General features: G+C 49.7%; 1 protein-coding gene and 1 long non-coding RNA gene across 4 annotated transcripts in view; one reads left to right on the plus strand and one right to left on the minus strand.

Annotated features, from left to right (window-relative positions):
* The first annotated feature begins 251 nt into the window (after positions 1-251).
* The window catches only part of Smug1 (single-strand-selective monofunctional uracil-DNA glycosylase 1), a 51101-nt gene continuing 24193 nt past the window's right edge, over positions 252-27159 (plus strand). Inside the window, exons 1-4 of one of the 3 annotated variants that reach the window (XM_087209704.1) lie at positions 289-387; positions 1381-1485; positions 4050-4351; positions 5346-5465. In XM_087209704.1, the coding sequence (XP_087065830.1) occupies positions 4061-4351; positions 5346-5465 (411 nt within the window). In that variant the 5' untranslated portion in view covers positions 289-387; positions 1381-1485; positions 4050-4060. Of the gene's footprint in view, positions 388-1380; positions 1486-4049; positions 4352-5345; positions 8541-27159 lie in introns of those variants that run through there. The other 2 variants (XM_021250564.2, XM_004872784.4) reach the window with 2 other exon arrangements.
* On the minus strand, positions 19511-24325 carry LOC106008492 (uncharacterized). The gene is made up of 4 exons (XR_001182825.3): positions 24127-24325; positions 22931-23025; positions 20670-20692; positions 19511-20497 (listed from the first exon to the last, which is right to left on the minus strand). It is a non-coding gene; the product is annotated as an uncharacterized LOC106008492 (long non-coding RNA).

Genomic DNA, 27159 nt, shown 5'->3' on the forward strand with positions numbered 1-27159 from the left:
TCTCACGTCTCAAGACTTCCAGATTTTGTTCTTTTTCAGCCACCTGAGGGCTGTACACTACCACTCCCAGCTAGATTTAGCATTGATTGTATGAACTGGCCCAGGGATTTAGCTCAGCTGTTCTGCCGCCTGCCTCGCGAGTGCAAGATTCCGAGTTCAATCCCTGGTACCAAAAAAAAAAAAAAAAAAAAAAAAAAAGAATAAACTACAACTCCCAACGCCTTTTAGGGTTCACCTAGCGCAATTTCCGGAGATTTGGGCATTTCCGGCGGAAGTGGCCGCGGCTACGCCAATCTCTTTCCCAAAATACTGTAGACTACGACTCCCACTGTCCTTCGAGGCGGGCGTGGGGAAAGGAACTGGAAACTGGATGGGGAGCTGGACCAGGTGAGGGAACGGGAGGCTGGGAGTGTGGGGTGCTGAGGCCAGCTGGGGGCTCCCAGGGTCCTCGGGGCAGACCCGAGAGAGTGGTCAGAGAGCCGATGTTTTGGAGCACCCTCCCGGCGTGGAGCTAGTCCCAAGGCTAGGGAGAGCTGAGCCGGGCCGCCTGGGAGGCGTGCGGATCAAAGCCTTCCTGTTGGGCGGAGCCCGCGTGCACAGACTAGTTTTGTGGGGTGCTAGGCCTTGGCCCCTCGGGAATCAGAGGGCGGAATAATCTTTTTGAGTCTATGCTCTGTTTTTGTTTTGTTTAAAGATTTGCTTATTGTCCATGTGGGTGTCTGAAGTGCCTCCAAGGGACGGGAGTGGATAGTTTCGTGGGTTCCATATAAACTTCCTCGACTGGATGTCAGAAAAGTCTGTTATCAGTCAAAATTCTAGCTTTGGTCTGCCCCCACTGCCTTTGCACTTAATCTAATCTGACACTGTATTTTCTAAAGCATCTACAATTTTTTTTAAAGCTTCTGGCTCCTGGCGAATTTTAAGCAGAGCTTCCCAGTTCCACTTTTGGGCGCCTGTAGTGTTGTTCAGGATATTAAAGCTCAGGTTTATTGAATTACAGTTGCTTGCTTATCTGTTCTCTCATAGTAGTTTATGACTTATGAAAGCCTGACCTACATTTTTTTTTTCACTTTGAATTTCTTCCCCACAAAGAGACTCCACAAGTGCTTGTCATGTAAAAGACTCACAGATATTGAAAAATAAATAAAAACAAGTTAACAGCTGGTGGTTGGTTAATAGCATATGGGATTTTCCTAGAGTGGCGGCTTCAAAGACTTGCCTAAGAGGGCCGGGGATTTAGCTCAGTGGTTTTGCCGCCTGCTGCGCAAGCGCAAAGACCCGAGTTCGATCCCCGGTACCAAAAAAAAAAAGACTTGCTTAAGTTAAGTGACTTGCTGAGCACAGTGGTATAACCTGGTAATCCTAGTTATTTTATTTCAGAGGCTGAGGCAGAAGGGTTACAATTTGGTGAGACCCTGTCTCAAAACACAACACAACAAAACAAACAAACAGCAAACAGAGAACCTTTTTAGAGATGAAACCAGGGTGAGTTCAAGTCAGTTCACCTCCAGCCCATAGTTCTTACTATCAGATCAGGCTTTGGAACACTGGAATACTGAAAATAAGATCTTGTCACTTTTGTGTACTCTATTCTTGCCTTTTCTAGTTCAGGTCTCTAAATGAGAAAAGTAGTAGACCCATCCTAGAGAGCTCCTAGAGTGGAGCAGGGAGAGATGCAAAGGAAGGACCCCTTGAAATGTTTGGGTTCACTGCACCTTAGTTTTTTTTTTGGTACCGGGGATCGAACTCAGGTCCTTGCGCTTGCACAGCAGGTGTCGAAACCACTGAGCTAAATCCCCGGCCTTCTGCACTTTAGTTTTTGTATATGCTTAGTTGGTCCTGGGTGCCCACCTGGACAGATTAAAGACTTCTGCAATTAGAAGGACATCTTTTTTTTTTTTTAGAAGGACTTCTAAAGTTCAACCTTTGTTATTTTTTTCTTTTACTTCCCGTAATCTAGGATCATAGAATAGGCTCCCAAAACTGTTGTGTCAGTCTTTTTTTTTTTTTATTCATTATTGGGGATCAAACCCAGGGGTGTGTTCTATCTCAGGTCTTTTTATTTTATTTTAATTTTAAGTTAAAATTTCCGAGGCTGGTCTTGTGATCTTCTTGCCCCAGCCTCTTAAGAAACTGGGATTATAGGCATATACCCCTGGCATCTGACTGTTTCGTCAGTCTAGGCACAACAACCTCATTTGGGGCAAGCAGTCACTCTTGACCTGGGCTGAGGTTGAGAAGGACAATGGTCCTTGCCATATGGGAGGCCCAGATATGATGGAAACACACCCAGAGTCTGGCAAGTCCTGAAAGCAAACAGCTGAGCCTTGAGTGAATTCAAGTTGTAGAAGTGGGGGGGAGTATAGCTCAGGGTTAGAGCGCTGGCCTAGTATGTTCAAAGCACTGAAACAGAAAGAATGGTTCCTTGGTGGAAAGTAGTTTTAGATAAGATTTACTGATAATGTACGGATGGCTAGAATTGAGCTGGTGTTTGTTGGGTACCTAAGAAAAGCTAGAACATTGGAGTTGTGGATGGAAATTGAGTAGCACTTGGCCCTCTGATCTGCCCTAGTTGGGGAAGGCAAGATGTAAATTTATGATGAAGCCACTAACCATGGTGACATGCAGTGGCTCTCAGCATTCATTAGCCATCATAATCACCATGTTTAAAATACAGCTGTCCAGGCCTCAGCCAGTCGTGTGTGTGTGTGTGTGTGTGTGTGTGTGTGTGTGTGTGTGTGTGTGTGTGTTTGGGAATTTATAGTAAATGCTGCAGCATTCTCAGTAGGGAAAGCTTTAACAGAAGAGTGGTTTGAGCTGCATCTTGAAGAAAGGGTATGATTTGGATGTGTAGAGATGTAGGGGAGTCACTGTCCTGGTTGACTGAGCGTCTACTGGGTGATGCCCTCCTTGTCTCAAGAAGTATTTTTGCTTAGATTTGTAGAGAAAGCAGGTGCAAAGTTTTGGGAGTTGAGACAGGATGAGCATTTTGAATGCATCAGGTTGGAACTCTGGGTTTGCTTGGGAAGGCTGAGAAGGGGTGGCCCTTGCAGTGTGTTATAAGGCTTGCAGTCAGGTTCCCTCCTCTTCCTGTCCTCTCCTCTTTTCCTCTTCTCTTCTTTCCTTCCTCCCCTCACCTACGCATAACAAATACTAATTATTCTTAGTATTTGGGTGAGGAAATCCGGGGCTCTGGCCATGATTGCATAGCTTGCAAGAGTTGATTCTGAGTCAGGTAAGCAGAATGATTACTGCTGAGGATTCTTGAATGTGGGAAAGAAGTTGGGCTGGGACTAGGGGGCTGTAGAACTAGTGGGGTGGCTGATCAAATCATCTAAGGCAAGATGGTGTGGGTAGTTAAGAGCATAGCCTTGAGTCAGATAGTGTGGGTTCAAATCCCACTTCATTACTTGCTAACTGCCTGACCCTGGGCCAGTTGCTTGATCATGCTAAGCCTCAGTCTCCTCACTTCTAACACGGGAGCTGTAATGCCCATTTCATGGGGTTGTTATAAAATCAATGAGGTGTACCTGGTGTACAGCAATTGCTCACCACCTGGAAGCTGTTGTAATTAGCCCTCCCAGGTCTCTGGGTTGTGGCTGTGCACCTGCCTCTCATTCGTCAGTACAGTGGTTTCCAGGACACAGCCCATCCTGGTTGGCCTTGCTTTATTGAGGATGATGTGCAGAGAGGATGCCACCAGCAAATGTACACTGAAAACCTACTACGTGCTCAGTATGACCTGGGAACTCACAACTCAGTCCTGTGCCTGATGGAAAGGAGTTTGGAGTAAGGGGTGGCCAGTTAGTTTTGGCTTATTCTCTCTCATCAGGTGCTATGTGAAGAGGAAGGATATTAGAAGTGGGGTGGGGGCCTTTACTACAAGAACCAAATTTGAGCTTAGTACTACTTGGCAGGTGGTGGATGACTAACATGGTCTCCTAAGGTTTCTTCTGAGCCCGGGAAATGGTAGTAGAGGCCCAAGCCAGCATGAATCCCTCCCACTGTGGGCTGAGGGCTGATGGGGCCTCTGTCTTCCTCTTTTCCAGGTGACAGGAGCATGGCTGTGCCTCAAGCTTTTCCAGTGGGCCCCCTTCCTGAGCCTGCAGGTGCCCTGATGGAAGCCCAGCCCTGTGCTCAAAATTTGGCTGAGGGCTTCCTGGAAGAGGAGCTTCGGCTTAATGTGGAGCTGAGCCAACTGCACTTTTCACAGCCTGTGGGCCTCATCTACAATCCTGTGGATTATGCATGGGAGCCACATAGAAGCTATGTGACTCGCTATTGCCAGGGCCCCAAAGAAGTGCTCTTCCTAGGCATGAACCCGGGACCTTTTGGCATGGCCCAGACTGGGGTAAAGGCCCTGGCTTCCCCTGGTGGGTGGAGTGGGAGGCTTCTAGGTGGACGCTTGGCTGGGTGTGGGAGGAGGAGCATGTGCATGATTGTGGACATGTGTGTCCTCCCCCAATCCCCACACTGGCTCCTGTGGTCTCAGACACTCTGGGCCCCTCTGCCCGTTGTTAACTGAGCACGTTAATGGTAGTTTTGTTTCCCCTGTGGGCTTTGTGCTAATTGCCTCTGAGAGCCCTACCTTCTGTCCTCCCCCATCCTTGCCTTACCTTGCCGGCTCTCCCTTGTCCCTGGAATATGGCTGGGGTTAGGAGAGGGACTAGGACTGCTGGGTCCTCAGGGAAGATTGGGTGGCAGAGGTGAGTAGTAAGAGGAGCAGGGCATCCTGGCAATCTGGGTTCTGTTTCATGGCTGAGCAGAGGTTAAGAGCAGAGCCAGGCTCCAGGGCCTGCCTGCTTTCCTCTCAGAGCTCAGGATGAGTGACTGCCCCTCATGGGGGTGCTTGGCAGGTGGGGGAGGGGAAGGGGCCTCAGGCCAGAAGGCTCAATTGCTTTTATTGACCCCAACTGGGTGATGAAAGGTGATCAATGATGATCGATGGAAATGACAACCTGGGACTTGGGGCTGAGAGGGCACCCAGAGAGCAGTGGTCAGCCTGTCCTCGTGCTTCCTTTAATCTTGGCTGTCATTCTATCTCAGGCCATCTGGGTCCCCATTACTGACCATCAGGCCTTGTGTAGGGTCAGATGTCCCAGTGTACTCCCTGTACCTGGTCCCAAACCTAGTGAGGGTGGAGGCAGACAAATAGATTCTTCTGGACCACAGGCCACAATGAAGACATTGAAGAAAGATGGACAGGTCCAAACCACAGGGCCAGTAATCTATCTCAGATCTTTGTGTAGGGTGGGGTTGAGGGGTAGGGGGGGTGGCCTGGTGGGCCCACCCTGCATCCTCATGGAAGGAGGAAGGGGGTCAGTTCATGTCTCTCTCCTCCACAGGTGCCCTTTGGGGAAGTGAGTGTGGTCCGAGACTGGTTGGGCATTGGGGGGCCTGTGCTGACTCCGGCCCAAGAGCACCCTAAGCGACCGGTGCTGGGACTACAGTGCCCACAGTCAGAGGTGAGCGGTGCCCGATTTTGGGGCTTTTTCCGGAACCTCTGTGGACAGCCTGAGGTCTTCTTCCGTCACTGCTTTGTCCACAATCTTTGTCCTTTGCTCTTCCTGGCACCCAGTGGGCGAAACCTCACCCCTGCTGAACTGCCTGCTAAGCAGCGAAAACAGCTTCTGGGGATCTGTGATGCAGCCCTCTGCCGGCAGGTGCAGCTGCTGGGGGTGCGCCTTGTGGTGGGAGTGGGGCGACTGGCAGAGCAGCGAGCAAGACGGGCTCTGGCTGGCCTGACACCTGAGGTCCAGGTGGAGGGCCTCTTGCATCCCTCTCCCCGAAACCCACAGGCCAACAAGGGCTGGGAGGCGGTGGCCAAGGAAAGACTCAGTGAGTTGGGGTTGCTGCCTCTGCTGACAAAATGAAAGTCCCAGGGCCTGGCGTATGGCTCATTCAAGGGCCCCAGGTCATCCTTGCACAAGCAGATGACTGCACATCTGGACTGGACCAGTAAGGGTTCTCTGGTGCCAGCAACCACGTTCTTTGATCTGTTGATGTGTCCTCTGACCTGATCTCCCGAGGCAGTGTCTGATTGCCTGGATGAGTAGTTGACACTGCTCCTGTTTGCCCTCTTGTTTCCTGCACCTTCTTTGAGCCTTGGCCCTTTTGTGTTACAGTGTCTGACTCCACGGAGAATCAGCACAGGTGGGCTTTCTGCAGACTGCTCTACCTCTTTGTTTCCTTGCAAGCCTCTGTGCAGCTGAGAATGTCCTGGATGGACACTTCTGCGGTCACTTTTGCTGTTTCAGAGGGAAGATTTTTTTGTCTCATATTTTTATTGACCATTTTTAAGTGTACACATGAATGGTGTTCAGTGTGATTTTTTTTTTTTTCGGTACCGGGGATTGAACTCGGGACCTTGCACTTTCGAGTCAGGCGCTGGAACCACTGAGCTAAATCCCTGGCCCTTTCAGTGTGATATTTCCATACACACATACAGTGTGCACTTATCCAGCCTCCTTTTTATCCACCCAGAGGAAAGGATTCCTCCTCAGCCTTACAGAACAGCTTCTTTTAGCTGACCCTTCTAACAGGGACCAGGGCACAACCTCGGATATAAGGTTAAGGGTGATCTTCCTGTGGGAGGCTGAGGCTGGATCAGAATTCAGTGTGGGAGAAGAGAAAAGTCAGAAGACCTGGATTTTCTTCCTAGCTTGAGACTTGTGGACTTTATTGTACTTTTTGTATTTCTTTAAATTTTGTTTTTTGTTTTTCTTTTTGTGAGACTTGTGAACTCTGTAATAGACAAATTGATTAGTCTTAAGTCTCAGGATCTTCATCTGTAAAATGAGGATGCCTCTCTCATGGAGCCGGTGTGAAGATGAACAGAGTTCACACTTCAGAGAGTCTTGCAAAAGCTCAACGCATGGTGCTCACTACATACTCTTTTTGCTTTCTGTCCTCTGGGGTGGGAAGCCACTGCACTACAAAGGAAGCCCCTCTCCACTCTGAACTCTTTGCTGGGAGGAGTTTGGACCTCCACTTGTGCTCTGCGTGAGATGGACCAATAACTATGAAAAATGCAGCCTGTGATTTTTGTCTAAGCATTAAGAGCTCCTAAACTCTCTTGTGTCAGTACCTTTTTCCCCCCTCCTGAACATCATGGGTGGAACTTGGCTTCTTAGATATTTTCTGCTTGTACCTCTGCAGAGGTTCTTTTGGACATTTGGAAGAGGGATGTAACATCTAATTGCCTTATCAAAGCCACAGGGTCTCTGGTATGGGCCTGCCCAGTAGTTTATCTGACTTGGGCACCACGGGGAACAGGCAGCAGGGTAGATAGGCACCTGGATGGAAGTCACTGCACTACAAGAGAAGTCCCTTTCTGCTTGGAAGACTTGCTGGGGAAGTCTGGGCTTCCACCTGTGGCCTGGGTAAGGAACAAATTCTTGCCCTGCCAGTGATGGAACAATGACTATAAAAATCCATATTGTCTGCCTTGTTTGCTTGCTGAATGGCTGGTTGGATGGCCCTTTGGTAAGGCCTGGGAAAGAGAACCAAGTTGGGAACAGAGCAGCTCTTGAGACCATCGTAATGAGGAACACTCTGATTGTCCTGGAACATAGATCATCTCCAGCTGTCTCAAAATTAATTTAAAAAATTAATAAGATTTTTAGTAAAAACCTTCCTGACTTCATTGTAAAATAAAGAATTTGATCTGCCTTTGTCCTCAGATCCTAAGAGAGAGACCCTTAAATCCTTGGAGTTTCCCAAGCAATAGAATGTCTGTTATTCATGGTAGGTCCCTCAAACTATACCCACACCCAAATTTATGTTGAAATTTGATCTTAGACCACACTTAAATATATATTGAGATTAAGGGCTGGGATTTAGCTCAGTTGGTGCCACTGCCTACCTTGTAAGCGCAAGGTCATGAGTTCGATCCCAGGTACCAAAAAAAAAAAATTTAAATTTATATTGAGATTTGATCTCAGACCACACCCACATTTATGCTAAGATTGCTCCAAGATGGAGGCTGACCATGCCAGAAAGACCAGCCATATTCTTAAGAGGGTTGGAACTTTCTTTCTTTCTTTTTTTTTGGTACAGGGGATCGAACTCCGGTCCTTGCGCTTGTGAGGCAGGCGGCGGAACCACTGAGCTAGATCCCCGGCCCCAAGAGGGTTGGAACTTTCACCTGGGCGATAGCAACCTGATCTCTTGGGGTGGGAATGGGGCTGGACACTCAGTTCAACCACGTGGCCCCTGATTTCAATTAGTCATGGCTAAGTAATGAAACCCTAATAAGAGCTCTGGACACTGAGGTTTTGGTCAGCTTCCTGATGAACACATGAACATGCTGGGAAGGTGATGTGTCCTGATTCCAGGGCGAAGTGCATAGATCTGTGTTTGGAACCCTTTCAGACTTTGCTTTCTTTTTGTTTGACTGGTCGTGGGGTTTTTTTTGGTTTTTTTTTTTTACAGTGCTGGAGATAAAATTTGGGGGATTATGCATGCTGAACACACACTCTAGCACTAAGCCCATTCCCAGTTCCTGATTTGTATTCTCCATAATAAAACTGTAATCATAAGTATAGTCTTTTTCTGAGCTCTCTGTGTATCTAGCAAATTATTGAACCAGAAGGGTTGCAGGAATCCTTGAATTTATAGTCAGTTGATCAGAAGTGCAGTGGCCTGGGGACCCCAGAGATGCCACTGGAATCTGAAGTGAGGGCAGGTGTTTTGGGAACCATGCCCTTAAACCTGCAGTGTATACACAAATCCAGGTCATTAGCATCAGAATTGCATGCAGTATACTGTTGTACTGCTACATGCCTTAGGCTCTTTTCCTCTTTCTCCCTGTAGTGCAGAGCACTGGATTAGGCTATGTGGAATAATAGGAGAGATAGAAGCTGTTGTTCCTTATATATTTAGCTAAGGTAGCCAGAGAAAGGTGTAAGTGACATTTCAGGTGGCTTTAGGGACTGGGAAGTTTGAGAGAACCTTTTTTTTTAAAAAAAAAAAAACAGGGTCTTGCTATGCAGTCTAGGCTGGCCTTGAACTTGCAGTGATCCTCCTGCCTCAGCCTCCCTAGTGCTGAGATTATAAGCGAGTGCTACCACACCCAGTGAGAACAACATTATTATGTTCAATGAGTGGAAAGTAATGTTGGCCTGGACCTGTTGGGAGAAAATGGAGAGGTGGGTTAAGGTCAGCTTGTGAAGGAACATGAGTGCTAGAGTAATGTTTTAAACTTGGAGCCCAGTGCAGGAAGACAGGTACATAGAACACACATTGAAAATACCCAACCAGAGATGGAAATCCCGCAGATGAAAATGGAAGAATGCACCATATTAGATTTCCATCGGTGAGAAATCACCTGAGGTAATCAATCTAAAATGGTTGGTTGGCTGGTTCATTTGTTTATGTGCGTACTGGGGATTGAACTAAGGGCCTTTGTCATGCTAGGCAAGTGCTTTACCACTTAGCTGCTTTACTGGATGGAAGGGCTGTTTTGACTTATAATTTCAGAAGTTTCAGTCCATGGTCATTTGGGCCTGTGGCATCGGTACATTGTGGCAGGAGCTTATGGCAGAGGATCCCTGTCCACCTCAGGGCAGCAGGGAAGCCAACAGAGAAGGGGCTGGAGTCCCAGTATCCCATCAAGGGCACAACTCCATTGACCTAACTCCCATTCTGTTCCACCTCTTAAAAGATTCTACCACCTCCCAGTAACACTGTAGACTGGGACCAAACCTTCAACACATGGGCCTTGGGGGGGATATTCAAGATCTAAACCATCACAAAGGAGCACACCATATAGGAGGCAGTGTTGGTGCAATGGGGAAGGAATTGGGATGAAATCAGCATATAGGGAGGACATCCTAGGGCACAGCAGGGTTGAGGTGAAAGGCTGCAGTGGGGTGAGAATCATGAGATGGTGCCGGTAGTGTTGGGTAGTGCATAGATGTACTTGGACAGTGAAGACCATAATGATGACTTAATGGCATGAGTTTGGCAGGTCACTGCCTGGTTTGGCTTCTAGTGGGGCTGTTGGCCTCAATTCCTGGCTGTGATTTGTTAGGGAGAGGCTGATTGGGTGCTGGGCCTACCTTTTCCCAAGGGTACTATATTAGTATACTGGCAACAAAAATACCACAAACTGAGTAGCTTAAACAGAAATTTATGTTGTTGTAGTTCTGGAGACTGGAAGTCTGAGATCAGGTGTCAGCAGGTTAGGTTTCTCCGGAGGCCTCTTCTTGGCTTACAGACAGCAGTGTTCACCCATGCCCTCACTTGGCCTTTTTGCCATGTGCACGTCCCTGGGCTCCTCCCTTCTTAGACGGACACATGTCACACTGGATTAGGGCCCCACTCTTACAACCTCATTTAGCCTTATCTCTTTAAAGGTACTATCCCTAAATAGACATATTAGGCCTTCAATGTGTGAATTTTGTGGGGATGTAATTTATAACAAGCACTCAAAGTCTTGTCACTGCTTTTTTTGTCCCTTATCAGTGGTTTTTTTTTTTTTTTTTTGGTACTGGGGATCGAACTCGGGACCATGTGGCAGGTGCCAGAACCACTGAGCTAAATCCCCAACCCCCTTATCAGTGTTAATTTCAAATAAGATAGGTTACTCTGGAGTGCCTTTTTTTCAGTCTGCAGAGTTGGAAGCTGATCTAGCAGCTTAGCTAGCTGAGTGGACAACTCCACCAAACAGGCTCTTGCCCCTCAGTTCTTAAGTGCAAATGAGCGTGTCCTTAGGGGAAGGATGCTTGCTGTTTCCTCCTGAGCCAAAGGGGTTGGAGACTTCTGCTGCTACAAAACAGTATTGTGAGAGGTCTAAAGTGCTAGGACTGTAGGCATGTGCCATCACACTAGGCCTTATCATCTCTTTTGTCCCCTTATTGAAACAGGATGGCTTAAAGGAAGATTGAGTCTTGATTTTGACCACTGTGTGGTCTCTCACTTGCCTTTCTTAATTCAGCAAACCTTTTTAATATGTGCAATGTGTCATTCCCCATGCTAGGCACTGTAGGGAGTGACAGAGGTGAATCAGATGATGCTCTGCCTTCATGCTGGTGACTTTCTAGTCCTGGGAGACAGAAGTATATAATTACAGTATAAATCAAACTAAAAGCATGTTGTGAACAAGTTGCCAACCCAGTACTCCGGACACATTGAATAAGGAAGCCATTACCCCTCAATGCATGTAGAGGTGTGTGTGCCAATGGGAGAGGGTGGCCATTGGAGATTTCGTATCACTTCCTAAATCTTACCATTTTCCTGGAGTGGATATTCCAAAAAGGGACCCACTGTGTCATACATGTTCAAGAACTGTTCAGCCCCAACTGCAAGGAGTTAGGAAACAGGATGAGAAGAGGGAGGTGGAAGCCAAGGGTTGGGCATGGCTCTGGGGAAAGAAGAAGGAACTTCTTATTCTGTGAACTTCCAGGATGGAAAACTGCAGCAGATTGTGTTAGGGAGTGTCCAGGTACTAGATAAAAAATTAGTAAAAATAGGCTGGAGATGTAGCTTAGTAGTAGAGCACTTGCTGAGAAGCACAGAGTTGTGAGTTTGATTCTCAGTACTGCCCCTACACTGGCCCCCCCCAGGCCCACAGATGGACATACACAAAAGGTTAAAAAAAAAAAGGGGCCGGAGATGTAGCTCAGCGGCCCCATGCCTGCCTGTCAGGTGCAAAGTCCTGAGTTCTATCTTTGGTACCAGAAAACAAAACAAAACAAAACAAAACAAACAAAAAGACTGGAAACACAGCCTGGTCATAACTGTGGCCAAGAAGCTAGTGGTAGAATAGGAGATTATGATCTATCCCAGACCAAGTCTTGACTCTGAATATTCTTATTTAAAGAGTATATAGGTTAGGTTAGCTGTTTGGTTTTTCATAATGCCCTAAAGAAGTAAACTTCCCAGGTATGACCATCAGGTAATGCAGAAATAAATTGCTTTGGGGAAAGCTGAATTGCTTTTTTTTTTTTTAAAGAGGCCTTTTTAAGAGGCCTGGCCCAAGGCTATGCTTACAGTCAAGGCTGAATTATGCATTTGGGGACATTTTCTCTCCCTCTTTGTTTTGGCCCTCACTCTCTCAAAAACAAAGCAAACAACTGCAATAGAATTTTCCTGCACATTTTCTTTACATTCTTTTGCCTCTGTATCTTTCTCAAAGGTCTTCAGTCTGACGTCAGTCTCTAGGCCCTGCTTGCAGAGGGGATGGATGGCCGAGAGCCCAGAACAGTCCTCTGTGGTGGCCTGTGCCAAGCCAGGTTGCCATTTTCATTTTCATTAATTGAAGTAGCTTGACCCTGATCATCTCAGGTCAGCAATTTCCTGTCTGCTAGCTGGGAGTGTGTGGAGGACACGCCTCTGCAGGTCATTCTGTCCTTTCATCTACCTTGACGGTGCCAACTTCTTTCTCATCCACGCTGCAGAAATGAGCCTCTGATTGCAGGCAACTGGGAAGAAGCCTGGCCTCATACAAAGGCCTGGCCTTGCCTCTTGTAGTCTCAGGCCTTCCTCAAGTCTACCCTCAAGCCTATTGCAATGTGGGCTCAGTTTTGTTTGTTTCTTTGTTTTCAGTTTTTAGCTGGTTATAAATGCAGTTGCCTCTCAGAACTTGATGTGATGACATTTTCTGCTGTGTGTGGAGAGAACAGTGTTGTTGCACAAGTTTTTGCCTTCCAACCCTGGACGGCCAGAGTGGGGTGATGGGGTGTGATGGCTTTGCTCTGAGTGTGAGAGTGAATGTGTGCTTTGCTCCTTTGCTCTGCGCCACCCTGTGAGTTCACTGAGTTCACCTCCTCTTGTGCCCTTGTTTGATGGTGTCACTTTGTTAAGTACTGTTTGGAGAGGAGAGTTGTGTTCCCTTGCAGGGTGAGTCTCCAGTGTTTTACATGCGTTTGTGTACTTTTTGGGCCATGGGACCTTTTCGTCTCTGGATTTTTTAACCTTCCAGATGGACAGTTGTGTAATTGAGCATAGCCCATTTTTGCTCCTGTTGTGTCTTGTACGTCTGTGGCATTTTTGTGTGGCCTCTGAGTTTTCGGGCATCTTTAGGGGGCTTGTGTCTGAGTGTCCTCTGGCTCTGTTCAGGAGGTGGGAGGAGAGAAGGAGCCCAGACTCAAAGGGGAGCCGTTGGGTGAGGGATGCGTTGGGAGGGGGTGTGCCGCAATCTGTGACTCGGAAAACAGACGTGAGGAGCTTGCGGGGCGGGGGTGGGGGCTGCTGTGGCCCCCAGCTTCTCCGCAATCCAATTAAATAACATTTAAATGCATAACCAGCCCGCGCAGCGATGAGGCTGGAGATTGGAGCGGGCGCGGCGGCGGCCCGCGCGGCCGGCGTTTTGTGGAGCTCAGCGATTCTGGCGGCAATTTCCCCGCTCGGCGCGGCTTTTACGAGCCCGCTCCCGGCGCCGCGCCCGCTCCGCTGCGCCCGCCCCGCTCGCCCCGCTCGCCGCCGCTCCCCGCCTCCACACTTTATCTCCCTCGCCTTCTCCGCAGCCTTCTGGTCTGACGTGTGTGTGTCTCTGCCTCTGGGTCCCAGTCTGTCCATCTCTCTCGGTCCATCTCTGCCACCGCCCCTCTCCTGGAGGCTCCTCCGAGGTCTCCCTGCCTCTTCCTCTTGGTCTGACTCTGTCCATCTGTCCGCCTGCCTCCCTCTCTCTCTGGGTGTCTGACTCTCATGCGCTGCCTGTCTCTCCTGTGCTCGTGCCATCTGTCAGCTTCTGCGTCTGTCTCTGGTGTTCCTGTCTCTGGCTTTGACCTCTCTTTCTGGCTGATGCTATCAGCTTCTCCCTGGATCACCATTTCATCAGAGCCTCTGTCTCTTTGCCGCAGTTTCCTGTGTCCTCACCCTGGGAGAGGCCTCGCTGTGCCAGCCTTGCCCCTGGCCTTCACCGCCGACTCCCTCCCGTGCGCCAGCCCGCCAGTCTGGAGGCCTGTGGCCTGGGAAGAGCAGGGAAGCATGGGAAGCAGAGGAAGCAGCTTAGGCTGAGAAGAGGGCTGGTGTGGTGGACTGATCAAGATGGGCGCTGGCTTCTGGGGAAGGTGGTAGCAATAAATACAGCCTGATGGAAGCGACCCCTTCTCCCCTGCATTCTTCAGGAGCAGTACGGAGAGGACTGTCCCACCCAGCAACAGGGGTTGGAGCTGGCTCCTATCTAGAGGTCCTCAAGAGTGCTGGAGAGGGCCGGGGATTTAGCTCAGTGGTTTTACCACCTGCTGCGCAAGCGCAAGGACCTGAGTTCGATCCCCGGTACCAACCCCCCGCCCCCCCAAAAACAAAAAACAAAGAGTGCTGGAGAGATGTGATCCATCAGGACTTGAGGTTCTTCTGGGTTTAGGACAGTGAGTGTGAATTTTCTGAAGAACCAGGTTGGGCCAAGTCCCCCGTAAGGCAACCCTGGGAGCTCCTGAAACCAGTACCTGAGGAAGATAGAAAGCAAAACCAAGATGAGCCATTCTGTGTCTTATGTGGGACCTGACTCCACTGTCGTCTCTTGCTTTTCTCTCCCTTTCCCATCCCTACTCAGGCCCCCCAACATATGGAGGCTGCTATTTACCAGATGCTACATGGCCATGCAGATTTAGAGGAATCGCTTTCCCAGCAGAGAGAACAGCATGGGCAAAGGCCCTCTAGTGAGCATGTCTGGTGTGTTGGGGGAACAGCAGTGAGGCCAACGTGACTGGAGCAGAGAAGGTAGGGAAGACAGTAAGTGATGAGATCTAAGAGGTCACAGGGAACTGGATCATCCAGGGACTAATAATCACAGTGGAGCTTTGCCTTGCACTCTGAGAAAAATGGGAAGTCACTGGAGGGGCAGAGCAGGGGAGTGACAAGATCTGCCTTGTGTTTTCACAGAAAATTCTTATTGTTGTATTGAGAATAGGTTGAGAAAACAAGGGCTGAGATAGGGAAAACAGCTAAGAGCCTGTTTCTGTAGTAGGTAAGAGATGGTGGGGAACTGGAGCAGCGGGAAGACAGTGGAGGCAGGAAGGAGTGGTCAAATTCTGGATATACTTCATGGATACAGCCAGGACACCTGCCATGGATCTGATGGAAAGTGTGAAGGAAAGAAAGAAAGAAAAGAGTTAGGGTAAGACTAAGCTTTTTATTTTTGGCTTGAGTGACCAGACCATGGACTTGCCACTACCTGACATGGAGGAATACTACAGGAGGAGCTGGTTTGGGGGACATGCTTTGGACACATTAGGCTTGAGGCACCTGCTAAGCATCCAAGTAGAAGGGACTAGTAGGAAATGTGAAGTCCAGGGTGGAGATAGAAATTTGGGAGTTGTCAGTGCTACTGTATGAAATCTAAGGAGACAATAAAGGACATCCAAGAAAGGTCAGAGTCTAGGTAGTTCAATATTTTGGGGGGGGGGTACTGGGGATTGAACTCAGGTCCTTGCGCTTGTGAGGCAGGCAGCAGAACCACTGAGCTAAATATCCCCGGCCCTTGGTAGTTCAATATTTAAAAGTTTCTAGGCTGCAAAAACAATTGCTGAGGATTTGGGGAAGAGATATGAGGAGCTCTTGGTTTAATCTCTGTTTATTGTCAGCCACCTGGTGACCAGGACCTCATTGGCCCATATCTAGATGGTCCCAGTTCACTGGGCCTCTGCTTCTCTCCCCTCTGAGCTCCACATGACAGCGAGACTGACCACTTCATGCCCCATTGCTCAAGGGCTACAAGGACTTCGGAAGCTCAGCATTGTGGCTTAGAGCCATGGAAAGAGAATTGGGGCTAGAAGAGACCTGAATGTCTCAGGTCCCCTTTACTGCTTTGCCAGCAGGGAAACTGAGGCCCTGAGAAATAGTGGACTTGTCTTTCTGTCAACAGGTGACCAGGGCTCCTCAAACAGGCTGTATATTTCTACCACCCACACTGCCTTTTGTATCACTTCTCCATGGGCAGCGTGTCTTTCCAGAGCATCTGATCATGCCCACGGCATGCAGGATGGCGGGGAGGACTCTGAGGCACCCAGTGGGACAAAGGATGAAGTTCTCTTTGCTTCCATTCCTTGTGACTGCCCACCTTGGACTCTCCTCCTCCCACTCCATGCCATGGATCTTTCCTTCCTTCCAAACCTTATTCTGACCCATTTTTCCAGAACTGCTTCTCTGTTCCTGTGGGTTATCTAAGCCATCAGGTGAATCTTGGGCTCAGGGCCTGAGCCACTTAGCTCAAAATGTTTCCCAGCTCTGACCATGTCATCCCAGGACTCCTTTGTGCCATCCTAGCCATGACCCATTTCTCTCACCTGTGCTGCCAACCACGGTGGTCCCAACTGATCCCTCCTGCTTGTCTCCCTAAAGTCTGTTGCCCACACAGCAGTCACTACCCACCCCAGCCCCGTCTCTGGTGTCTGTGTCCTTTTTTATCATTCTTGCGTCCTTTGAGCTTGTCCCTCTGGCTTGAGCCATCTTCCTTTTCCCATCTTCTCCCCTCTCAGCTCCAGCGGTGGAGGGTGTGGAGGGTCCTAGGATGGCTTCTATTCACAGAGGATGAGGACTGGTATTGGGGGGCCATTGGACTGGGAGCTTGATGGCATCCTGGAGGGAGGTGTCACGAAGAGGTCAGGAGGTAAGGTGGACTGCACCTCTGAAGTGCCTGGGGAGCGTGTCGGGGTTTGCTTCTTTCCAGACCCACTCATTTCTTTCTTCGTTTCTGCTCTGCATTCTCTCTTGTTCTCATTGTTCCTTCCCTTCTGTCTCATTGATTCTCTTTTGGTTGGGAGGTAGAAGGGATCCTTCACCAACCTAGGGCCCTGAGAGATTCTCCAGTCAAAGGCACCCCTGTTCCTGAGCCAAGCTCCTTCCCACTCTGGGGAGCTGGGTGTGAACAACCAAGTGGGAATATTTATCTCATCCTCTCTGGCCTGAGCACTTGGTTTGACTCATTCACTATTTTATCTCCAATACCTAGCATGGCATTTTGCACCCAATAGTTGCTTACTAAATATTAAATGGATAAATGAACTTTTTTTTTGGCACCAGGGATTGAACTTGGGACCTTGTGCTTGCAAGGCAGGCGCCGGAACCACTGAGCTAAATCCCCAGTCCCGTAAATGAACTTTTTTTGAGACAGGGTCTCACTATGTAGTTCAGGCTGGCCTTGAACTCATGGCAATCCTTCTGACTCTGCCTCTTGAATCCTGGGATTACACATATAAGCCACCACACCCAACAAATGAATATCTTAGGCATTCAGCTTCCTTCTTGGACCCCTGATCTAGCCTTTCTGGCTCTTTAGGCTACTGCTTTGAATTTTAATGTGGACCCAAGTCACCAAGAGATCTTGTAAAGCTGGAAAATTGGGTCAAATAGGTCTGGAGTGGGTCTGAGAGTTTGCATTTCCAGAATGTGTCCAGGGATGCTAATACTGCTGGCTCTCAGATCATATTTTGTGAAGTAAGGGTCAAAAAGGAGGTGTCTCTTAGGCAGAAGGCACCCTCAGCCTAAAATAGAAACAGCTGGGCCAGGGATTTAGCTCAGTGGTTCCCGTGCCTGCCTCAAAAATGCAAGGTCCCAAGTTTGATCCCTGGTACAATAAATAAATAAAGACAGACAGACAGCTGAAGATTGAGGGAGACTGAGAAGTGAAAGAGAAAGGAACAAAGGAAGAAGAGAAGTCTAAAGCTACTGGCTTGAAGGCCTCCAAGCCCTTAAGAAGCCTCCAGCTCATCCATCTTAGGAAGCCTAGAAGCACCTGCAGCAGCACAGCAGCCTCGCTCTCAAGGCCTGTGGGGAGGAGTCTGTGTCTCAAGGCCTGTGGAGAGGTGGGGCTCTGCAGTCTCTGTCCTCTATTGGCCTCCTTACTTCTGGGAACACTGTGGGTCACAGAAGAGGAAGCTTGGCAGAGGTCAGGCTTGGAGTTTACATTCAGTTCTGCAAACATTACCCATTCGACTTCTCAGCACCAGGCATTCAGGTAGACAGGAGGCAGGAGGCCTGTCCAATGGGGATGGAGAAATCTTGCTCCAGCAAAAGAAGTAGGGACTGAAATTTGGCCTTGGAGGAGAATGGAGAGAGCATATGGGGCCCTGAAAAGTGGTGGCGAGGATGCTGCAGGCAAGAAGGGTCAAAGCTGGATGGTTCTGGTCATGTGCCTTGCGCCAGAAAGGTACCTTGCTGGGGAGAGGGGGGTGATTCGGGGGAGTGAAGCTGTAAGAGCTGGGTGTGGGTCTGCATTAAGGAGTGCTTTAAGTGAGGAATCAGTACTTCAGTGGGAATGTAGACTTATTGTGTGTGGCCTAGGGAGCTGTGGAAGGGAATCGGTGAAGAAATCTGTATACCAGGGCCAGGGATTTGGCTCAGTGGTTTCGCTGCCTGCTGCGCAAGCACAAGAAGCCGAGTTTGAGCCCCGGTACCAAAAAAAAAAAGATAATATTACAAAAAAAAAGAAAAAAGAAATCTGTATACCTATCTGGAAAGGTATACTGGGGCCGGCTTTGCGTCTATTGGTTTACCTGGCCTACAGTGTGCACCCTTCCCTGGCTGTACTCATGGGGGGCTGGACTAGGTTGTGAAAGTGAAAGCGTGGTCCTGGGTTAGAGATGAGCTGGGGGTGTTTTTTTTTTTTTTTGCGGTACCAGGGATTGAACTCTGGTCGTTGGAGTTGTGAGGCAGGCACTGGACCACTGAGCTAAATCTCCAGCCCTTAGGGGTGGGTTTTTTGTTTTTCATTCTCCATGTGGAAGAGAGCTAAAATAATTTCACTCTGTGGAAGGTTTTAGAATCTTCTCTCTTACTTTCAATTTCTTTTGCCCTGGACCTCCTCGTGAAAACTAACTATGTTTCAGACAAGGAAGGGGAGGGAAAATAAGGAGGTCACCTTTTTGTAGTGGATGAGCAGGTAACAGCATCACCAGCCTATGTCAGTGAGCACATGGGCTTGCCTGCTTGGGACTGTGCTTTATTCCAGTGTTGGACCAACCACTTGCTTCCCTTCACCAACATCAACATTTCAAGACCTTGGCGTGGGTACCCTACATGTCACCAGTGCCAGATACTTGAGGGCTTTCCTGCTTAGATACCTGCAGCACTGTCCAGACCAGGTGTCAGCCTTCCTAAGAACAACCTTAAGTTCAATACCTGTGTATTTCACATAGACCCTTTTATAGCTGGCTGCTGGTAAGCGACGTGTGTGTGTGTGTGTGTGTGTGTGTGTGTGTGTGTGTGTGTGTTGCTGGAATTGAACCCAAAGTTGTTTTTTTTTTTGCTACTGGGGATCGAACTCAGGACCTTGCACTTGTGAGGCAGGCGGCGTGGCGCCACTGAGCTAAATCCCTGGCCCTTGAACCCAGAATCTTGAGCATGCTAGGCAAGCACTCTACCACTGAGCCGCAGCTCCAAACCAAAGGTAGCATTTTTGTGATTACTTGTGGGAGGGAGCCCAGCTTGCAGGTCTGGAGTTTTCCCTGACAAGGATCCATTTCCTTCCTCCCTGTATGTCCCCTGTCCCCTGTGCCCGAGATCACTCTCTTACTGGTACTCATTTCTCCTGCAGGCCTCAAATTGTGCCAACAGGGAGGGCAGATTTTGTTTCTGCAGGGAGGCATGGGATATTATTTTCATTTGATTTATTTGGGTTGCTGATGATCCCCATGCTGATGTGCTAATGAACAGAAGAAGCCAGGAGCAGCTCTCACCAGCATTGCATGGAAAGTGGGTAGAATGATTCCTGGCAGGGGCTGAGACCCCAAAAGGCCATTCAGGAGTGGGAGGGGGGCTGAAAGGGCTTAGGGGCAGGAAGCCGATCCAAGGACTGTCACTGACACCTTGGACTCAGTTTCTTGGCCCTGGCGGGGGGACCCTGGGGGAGAACTTTGCGGGGGCCCTTCTTCTCCTATGTCCCATGGCCTCTGCTTTATGTTCCTCCTTGCATCAAGCTTTTTCAGCCTAATGTCCTTGCAGTTCTTCTGCAGCTCATGTGCTCCACATCTCAAGCACAATCTTCCGGAACTTGTAGAGTGACTGGTGTTGGTCACATCTTTGATGTATGACATGTAGCTGATGTTCTGTACCCAGTTGGCATAGACACAATTGGTCTGGCATAGGTGAGGAGTCTTTTTGGTTGCTACTTGCTTTCATTTACTTTTAGTGTTAGGAAGTTGAGGGTTGAGTTTGGATTCCTCAGTGGTTAACTGTCCATTCTTAGGTTTCTTTTCCAAGGGCATTTTCTCATTCCACTTCTTTATCTGTTCTGGTTCTTTTGAGGGTGTTATATATTTGGTCATCTCTGGTTTTTTGGGGGGTGGGGGTGGGGGAAGAAAGTGGGTTAGCAGCTCTGAAGCATTGTTACATTTCAATTCAGCCACTCTATGATTTCTTTTATTTATTTTTTCTTTTCTTTTTTTTCAGTACTGGGGCTTGAACTCAGGACCTTGTGCTTGCAAGGCAGGCATGGCAGTACTGAGCTAAACCCCCAGCCCCCTATGATTTCTTTTGAGTTGTCACCTGCCAGCTGGCCCTGCATGAAGGGGCTCCTGGTCATATTCAATCACACCAGTCCTGCTCAGAATGCCTGGAGAGTGAACAAAAGTCTAACTTGAAGTTTGGTGAGGCAGCATGATTGCAAGAAGAGAAATAAAGGAGGACATGAAGACATGCAAGAACACAAAGAGGGTCAAAGCAGCTCTGGAGGAGAGATGAGAAAAGAGGCAAAGAGGGAGAGGCATAGCCTCTAATGTACTTACCGCTCTAGGCTTCAGTTTGCCATCTGCAAAATGGGGATAATAGGGCTGTTGTCAGGAATAAGAGAGTTAATAATGTGAAGTGCTTAGCATGTGGTGAACATTATATAATTGATGCAAATACAAGTAAGGGCAATACTGTCAGTTTTCACAATGGTTGTGAGACGGGCTTATGAAGCACTTGGCAGACTGCAAAAGGCTAATGTTTTAGCAACTATTATGATTATTCTACTCTTGCAGTTGGAAAAGTCTCTAGTCTGTCAGCTGCTGTTCTGTCTTCATGCTGATGAAGGAAGGGGGAGCTGCCAGGAGGAGGTGTGGACCCCTGGGTTTTCGTCTGCTTTGGGGACAGTTTCCTGCCTCTCCTTCTCAGCCCCTGATGTACCGAATCCAAGCCCCTGACCCTCCCTGCTGCCTCCTATGCCTTTGAGCTGGCTGGCAACGAGTAGAGAGAAGGTGGAGGCTGGCCGGAGGGGCGCAGGAGGGAGGCTGGAGGAAGCCAAGCTGAAAATGAAGCTGGGGAAGGGGCAGCAGAGCGGCGCCTAGAGTCATGTTTGCATAACGAGCTGGAAGGCTCTGGCTTGGTTTTTCCTCCTTTGTCTCCCAGCCTTAGGGTCTCTTCTTTTCTTTTTTCTCTTGGGCCACTTCCCCACATTGCCTCCGGGCTCGGCTCTCAATACCCGGAAGCCCCTCCATTCACTTCTCCCCATTCCACTTCTCTGATTCCCGCTCCAGGCTCTCTTAAGTTTCCCTTTTGTTTCCCCATCCATTTCTGCCCCAGCAGGGTCGCCTTTGGATCCCTCCCTCAGCTCTCCCTTTACTCTGCTCTGTGCCATCCCCCTTTCTCTCTCTTTTTGACTACAAGCCTCTTTTCTCTTCCTCCTGGCTTCTATCTTTCTCTTACATTTTCTAGCTCACTTTCTCCTAATGACTCCCTCTGCATCACCCTATAACCTTCACCTCTTGCCCTTTTGTCCTTTTCTTGCCTTTGGCAATAGCACTGTCCTCATTAGCTAAGCTGCTTGGATTCAGAGGACTTAGTGCCCAGATTCAGGGTCTGTTCATTCAGAACCTCTTTGGATGAAATAGTAATGATAAGACTAAAGTTTAGTGAGTACTTACTGGACAAGCATCACTAAAACTTACCTGGGTCTGATCTCACACAGTTCACTCAACAATCTTGTAAAGTGTGATTCCATTTTATAGATGAGAAGAGTGAGGCACAGAGAGAAGTTAAGTAACTTGCAGAAGGCCTCACAGTGAATCAGCACTGAGACACAAATGCAGGGCTGCCTGCCTAAGGGGCTCTTTACCATACCCTTGGGAAAAGCTGGCCTCTCCCTCTCTCTGTGAGCTCACAAAACCCTCCTTTTTTCTCAAACATCATCTCAGCGCCCCAGAGTTCCCCCAAAGATCATTCGGTCCCTCTTCCTTCTGCATAACCCTAGACCTAGTGCAGCTTTGAGAGCTTATTCTATATGACAGCACCACTATCAGGGTAATGCCAGGCACGGGCCTATGCACTTGCTGTCATGATCTCATTGAACTGTCACGGTGACTGGGAGGTAGCAGCTATTCACATCCTCATCCACAGATCATGAGACTCGGGCCCAGGGAAGTCATGGAGCTTGCCTGTGTTCACACAGTTGATAAGTGGCAGGACCAGGATTTGAGCCCAGGCATCTTGGCTCTCAGGAACCTGCCCTCCCAGTGGAGATGCTGCTCCAGACAGTTCTGGGGAAACAGGCAGCACCCTCTGTTACTAGCCCAGATGTTCCTTACAGTCCACCCCCAAGTCCTCGGCACAGTCTGCTTCTGTGGGCGCTACTGCTAAGGTGTCATCTTTGCCACCAGCACTGCCAACTCTGAGGTTTGGTGAGGCTGCCAGCCCTAATCGGTGCCTGAGGGGATTTATGGGTGGCTGCCCCTAGAGAGTGGGGACAAGTGTTTTCTTCTCCAGCCCTGCTGTGCAGCCTCCCAGCCCGAACAGCTCCCTCGTTCCGGCCCATCGCAGCAGCTGATTTAACTCTGTGGCTGGGGGATTTAGCTGCTGTCCTGGCTCCTACTATAAATCCCAGGGCAAATAACTGAGCTCTGCATCAAAGCTGCCAATGGGAGTGAGCAGGAGCAGATGGCTGCTTTGGCCATGTCCTGAGACGGTGGGAGCAGGTGGGGAAGGTGCCAAGGCCTTTGCCCCGGCCACAAAGCCAGGCTGTGCTTTGTGCAGGCCCATGGGGTTTGCTGTCTACCCTCAGAGGACTTACCCGCCCTGTGCCAGCGTCTCCCATCCCTTAGCACGAGAAGTCAGTTCTGCTTGATCTGGAGTTTGGCACTGCTGCTCCATTTGGATTCTATTTTCCTGTATAGCCAGAGAAGAAAAGAAGTGGTAACCATCCTTGGTTTGCTCTTGTTTCCAAGTTGAGCCTTGATTGGCTTTCTGCTCATGTTGGACAGAGGTAGCCTCTGCCTTCCCAAGAGGGCTCATGCTGAAGCAGGAAATGCTAAGAACTTCTTAGTGAAAAGGGATGAAAGACCCTAGAATATAGGGATCTAAAGAGGGGACTGAGGCAAAGTAGGCCAGAGTAGGGTAGATGAACCTCAGAGAGTAGAGGTACTTCCTAAAAGTGAAGGAGAGTGGGTTAGAGTAGACATAGGTGGAACCCCAAAGCCTTCCATTTTGAGGCCCAGACTCAGAAACACAGTATGCGGGGGGAGGTCCACACCGGATCTGAGAATGAGGTGGGACGGGGTGGGGCCGTCATCCTGTCAAGGCCCCTTGCTCCTCTGGGTTCCTCCTGATGCCTCCTTCCAACTCTAATGGCTTCTCCCTGCCACCCCAGCCTGTCCGCTCTGTTCCTTTCTATTTGTCTTGTTCTTTCCCACGGTATTCTCCTTCCATCCCTAGAAAGTACGTTTTCACTTGGCTGACCAGCTAGTGGTAGTAGGATTGGGTTGGAGCTTGGGGCTCAGTTCTGCTCCCCAGAACCGCCCTCAGCTTAGGGCCTGTCCCTAGTGTCTGTGCTGTTTTGTCTTGTGCTCCTCATCCATTTTCCCTGCCCCGCTCCCCCACCCCCTGCCTGGGCTGCCTCCGCCTGGGAGATTACAGACACTGAATCAGCAGCCATCTCCAGCATTCTGCTGACGGGGGACTTTCTGCCTCTGAGGGCTCCTTGGTGGGATCAGGGCCCCTCCCAGGGCTGGAGGTTTTGGATAGGGGAAAGGAAGGGCTGGGAGGAACAGGTGCAGAGGAGGAGATAAAGGGCAGAAGGTAAGGGGAATTTGGAGAGATAAAGGGAGAGGTGGAAAGGGGAATTAAAAAGAAATATAGGAAAAGATGAAGTAACAGGGAGGGAAGTAGTGAGAGCAGCTAAGGGTGGGGAGATGGGAAAGAGGGTCCAAGAGGAAGGAAGGGTGTAGAATGGGGGGGGAGGCAGTGAGCCCTGTTCATCCTTCTACAAACCAGGCTTCTCTCAGCTCTTTCTTCCCTCCCCGAGGCCCAGGCAGGCCCTTGCAGAGTAAGTTCACTGGGCCTGGGCTGAGGGGTGCAGGCTGGGATCCACTGGCTGTGAGTCTGGGGCTGTCCTTGCGCCTCCCTGTTTCCCTCTCACGTGGTGGTTTGTACTTCATCTTGTTTGCAGGGCGGCTGGGCCTGCTCTCGGGGTTTAATGATCTGTGCCATTATTTATAGCTTTGCGCGCCGAGAAACACACTGAATTTATCGCTTGCTTCTATAAATAACCCTGGCAAACGGGTGCTCAGGGAGGCGGGTGGGATGGAGAGGGAGAATCAAAGAAAGGAGGGGGAGGGGAGGGGAGGTCTCTCTGGACTCTGTCCCCAAAATGGGGTGACATGGATGTACAAGGACAGCAGAATTCAGTGGGACTGTTTCAGTGTGGGTGTGTCTTTAAGTACTGGTTAATACGAACAGGACCGTGTGCCCCTGTGATGAGGCAAGCAGATGTTTGCATGTTTCTGAGGGCAGCATGAGTTGCCTATGTGTGTTTCTGTTTGTCTCTGATGATGCCATGTTGGTGGCAGTGAGTTGGAAGCCCTAGAAATGGCTGGTCCAATGAGAGGCTGGGGACAGGATGGGCTTGATGAGAGTCTGGCTCCTTTCTCTATGGTTGGGGTGACAGGAAAAGACTACCGTTATATATTTTTCTGGGTGCTCAATGGCAGAGGTGAAAAGAGGAAGAAATGAGGCCCGAGGAAGCAGGGTGAATCGGTAAGAGTGATGAATCTCCTCGTGTCCTACAGAGGGCCCTGGCTCTGGGGCTTGGTGGGGCTGCACAGTTGGCCACAGCACTCTTCCTGGGCGCCCCCTGTAAGTCCTGGCATGGGGTGGAGCCCAGGCAAAGCCAACTGGCCAGTGCTGAAACCTGCTAGTTATGCTGTCCCTGCCACGGCTTCTCACCAGCCCGCTCCCCAGGACTGCCCAGGACAGGTCTTAGGGACTGGGAGCCCTGGCACTGCCCAGCCAGAGGAGCGCTGTGCCGCCTCCTCCCTCCCCAGCCTGTAGCCTTCTTCTGCTCAGCACATCCACACAGAAATGGCTGCAGAGCTGATTAGCTCCGGGAAGTGCTCTGCATCGCTAATGAGGATATTTGCATATATAACGAAGAACCTTCACAGGTGTTGGCGAAGCCACCCCTCCTCTTTCCCCTTTTTTCTCTCCTGCCAGCTGCCACTCTGACCTGTGGCTCTGGGGGTGGGAGGTGATCCCCAGTTGGGAGATGTACTGAGGGGTTCCAGATGCAGGGCTTTCCTCTCTGGGTCAGCAACAGTCAAGGTGAAAACCCATTGTATCCCTGTGCACGGACAGGCACAGCAACATGTGCATGTGTGAACGTGAGCCTGTGCACTCGCACAGAAACACAGCACAAGGGCAATGTGCCCATCTCGGCCCTAGTGCACGGTACCATGTGGTAATGTGCCCCCCCATCAATGCAAGTATGCAAAACACGTCCCTGGCTGCACCCAGGCCGACGCAGTGCATTCGACTGCCAGCACATGTTTCTCCATACTCGCGATCTGGCACAGGCACAAGCAATTAGAGAAAACTGCACCTGCACCAACACTTCCTCCCTCTAAACAGGGCACCCCCCCTTGTAGAGTCATCAGTCCCTGTTCAGGCCAGGAAACCACCCTCCAGTCAGACCTCGTAAGCACACAAGAGGCCATTTTCCTTTAAAAGAAGAAGAGTAACACGGGTCCTTACACCCAGAGTAATGACGTGGAAGCGAAGAAAATGCCAGGGCCGGGAGAGTGAGTAGGGACTCATGTTAGGGACTAAGGGCAGGTGGATGTCTAGGGAGGAGCAGAGCCAATGGTGCTAAAGTCCTCACAAGGTCATTCTAAGCTTTTCCCCAGCAGCCCTGACTCTCCTGCTGCATACCAGCCAATCCTCAGCCCTGAGGCCTCCCCTCGCCCTGCTGTTGGTCCTGCTGAGCCACGTGACCCTCCCAGCTCTGGCAGCTGCCCCCAATGATGGATGCCGCTGCTTAACTGTACCTGTTGAGGGACAGGGACCTCATAGCTCCTAATTACCTTTTCTAGAGGGAAGGCTGGGGGCTGGGCCACATGCAGCCCCTTCCTCTCTGGGGCCAGGCTGACATCTGAGCTAGAGCCAGGCCTGGGGGCAGTCAATCCCTGGTGGATGGGTGGGTGAGGGCACTGGTGCGGGGCATGGAATGGGGGAGCACTTCTGGAAGTCTAGTGGAGGGAATTAAAGCACATCACAGCCACAACAGCAGTGACCTGCGATGCTGGGACTTTAAATAAATGACCTTTCTCCAAGTGCTCCCTACATAGGGCAAGACTCAGGTTAAATGTGAAGGAGAAGTGCCTGGTGTTCAGGGAGGAGATATACTTAAGCGACAGGCAGAACTGTGGGCTAGAGGTTTGGAAGGCTTCTTAGACAGTGGATCACATTGGGTCATCCTTCCCTGCTGACTGGGGGGCTCACAGCGAAGGACTGCAGAAGCAGACAGGAGCTAGAGGAGGGCTTAAGAACTTGGAAGGATTTCTTGGAGGGGTAGTGACACTGGATGTTTGAGGAACTTGTCACATATTGGTGTGGAAGGCTGTGGGTCAAAGTTGGCTTGCAGAGGGAGGTGAAGACCTTGGCACTGGAAGGATGGCAGAACTTCAGAGTCTCCAAAGGTGCGGCGAACTCTTAGGGGGCGGAAACATGTATTCAACAATTCCCCAGCATAGTGCCTGGCGGGTAGAGGTACCCTGGGCTGGAGGTGGGGAAACCTTGTAGGTTTGTTCTGATTCTGAAATGCCATCTATGAGACCCCACAAGAGGATTCTCTGCAGGCTTTGAGAAGGGAATCTGGGAAGGGTGAGCACAGAGCTGGTGAGTAGCACCAGGCATCCCAGTGGCCAGGTCCTTTTCTCTGGGTGGCAATGCATATGATGCCCCAGCTGTAATAACTTCTTCTTTTTTTTTTTTTTTTTTGGTACCAGATATCGAATTCGGGTCCTTACT

This window comes from Heterocephalus glaber, unplaced genomic scaffold (assembly GCF_053883595.1).
Source record: "Heterocephalus glaber isolate CG9 unplaced genomic scaffold, H.glaber_assembly_v1.0 deba00001060, whole genome shotgun sequence".
Taxonomy (NCBI): Eukaryota; Metazoa; Chordata; class Mammalia; order Rodentia; family Bathyergidae; genus Heterocephalus; species Heterocephalus glaber.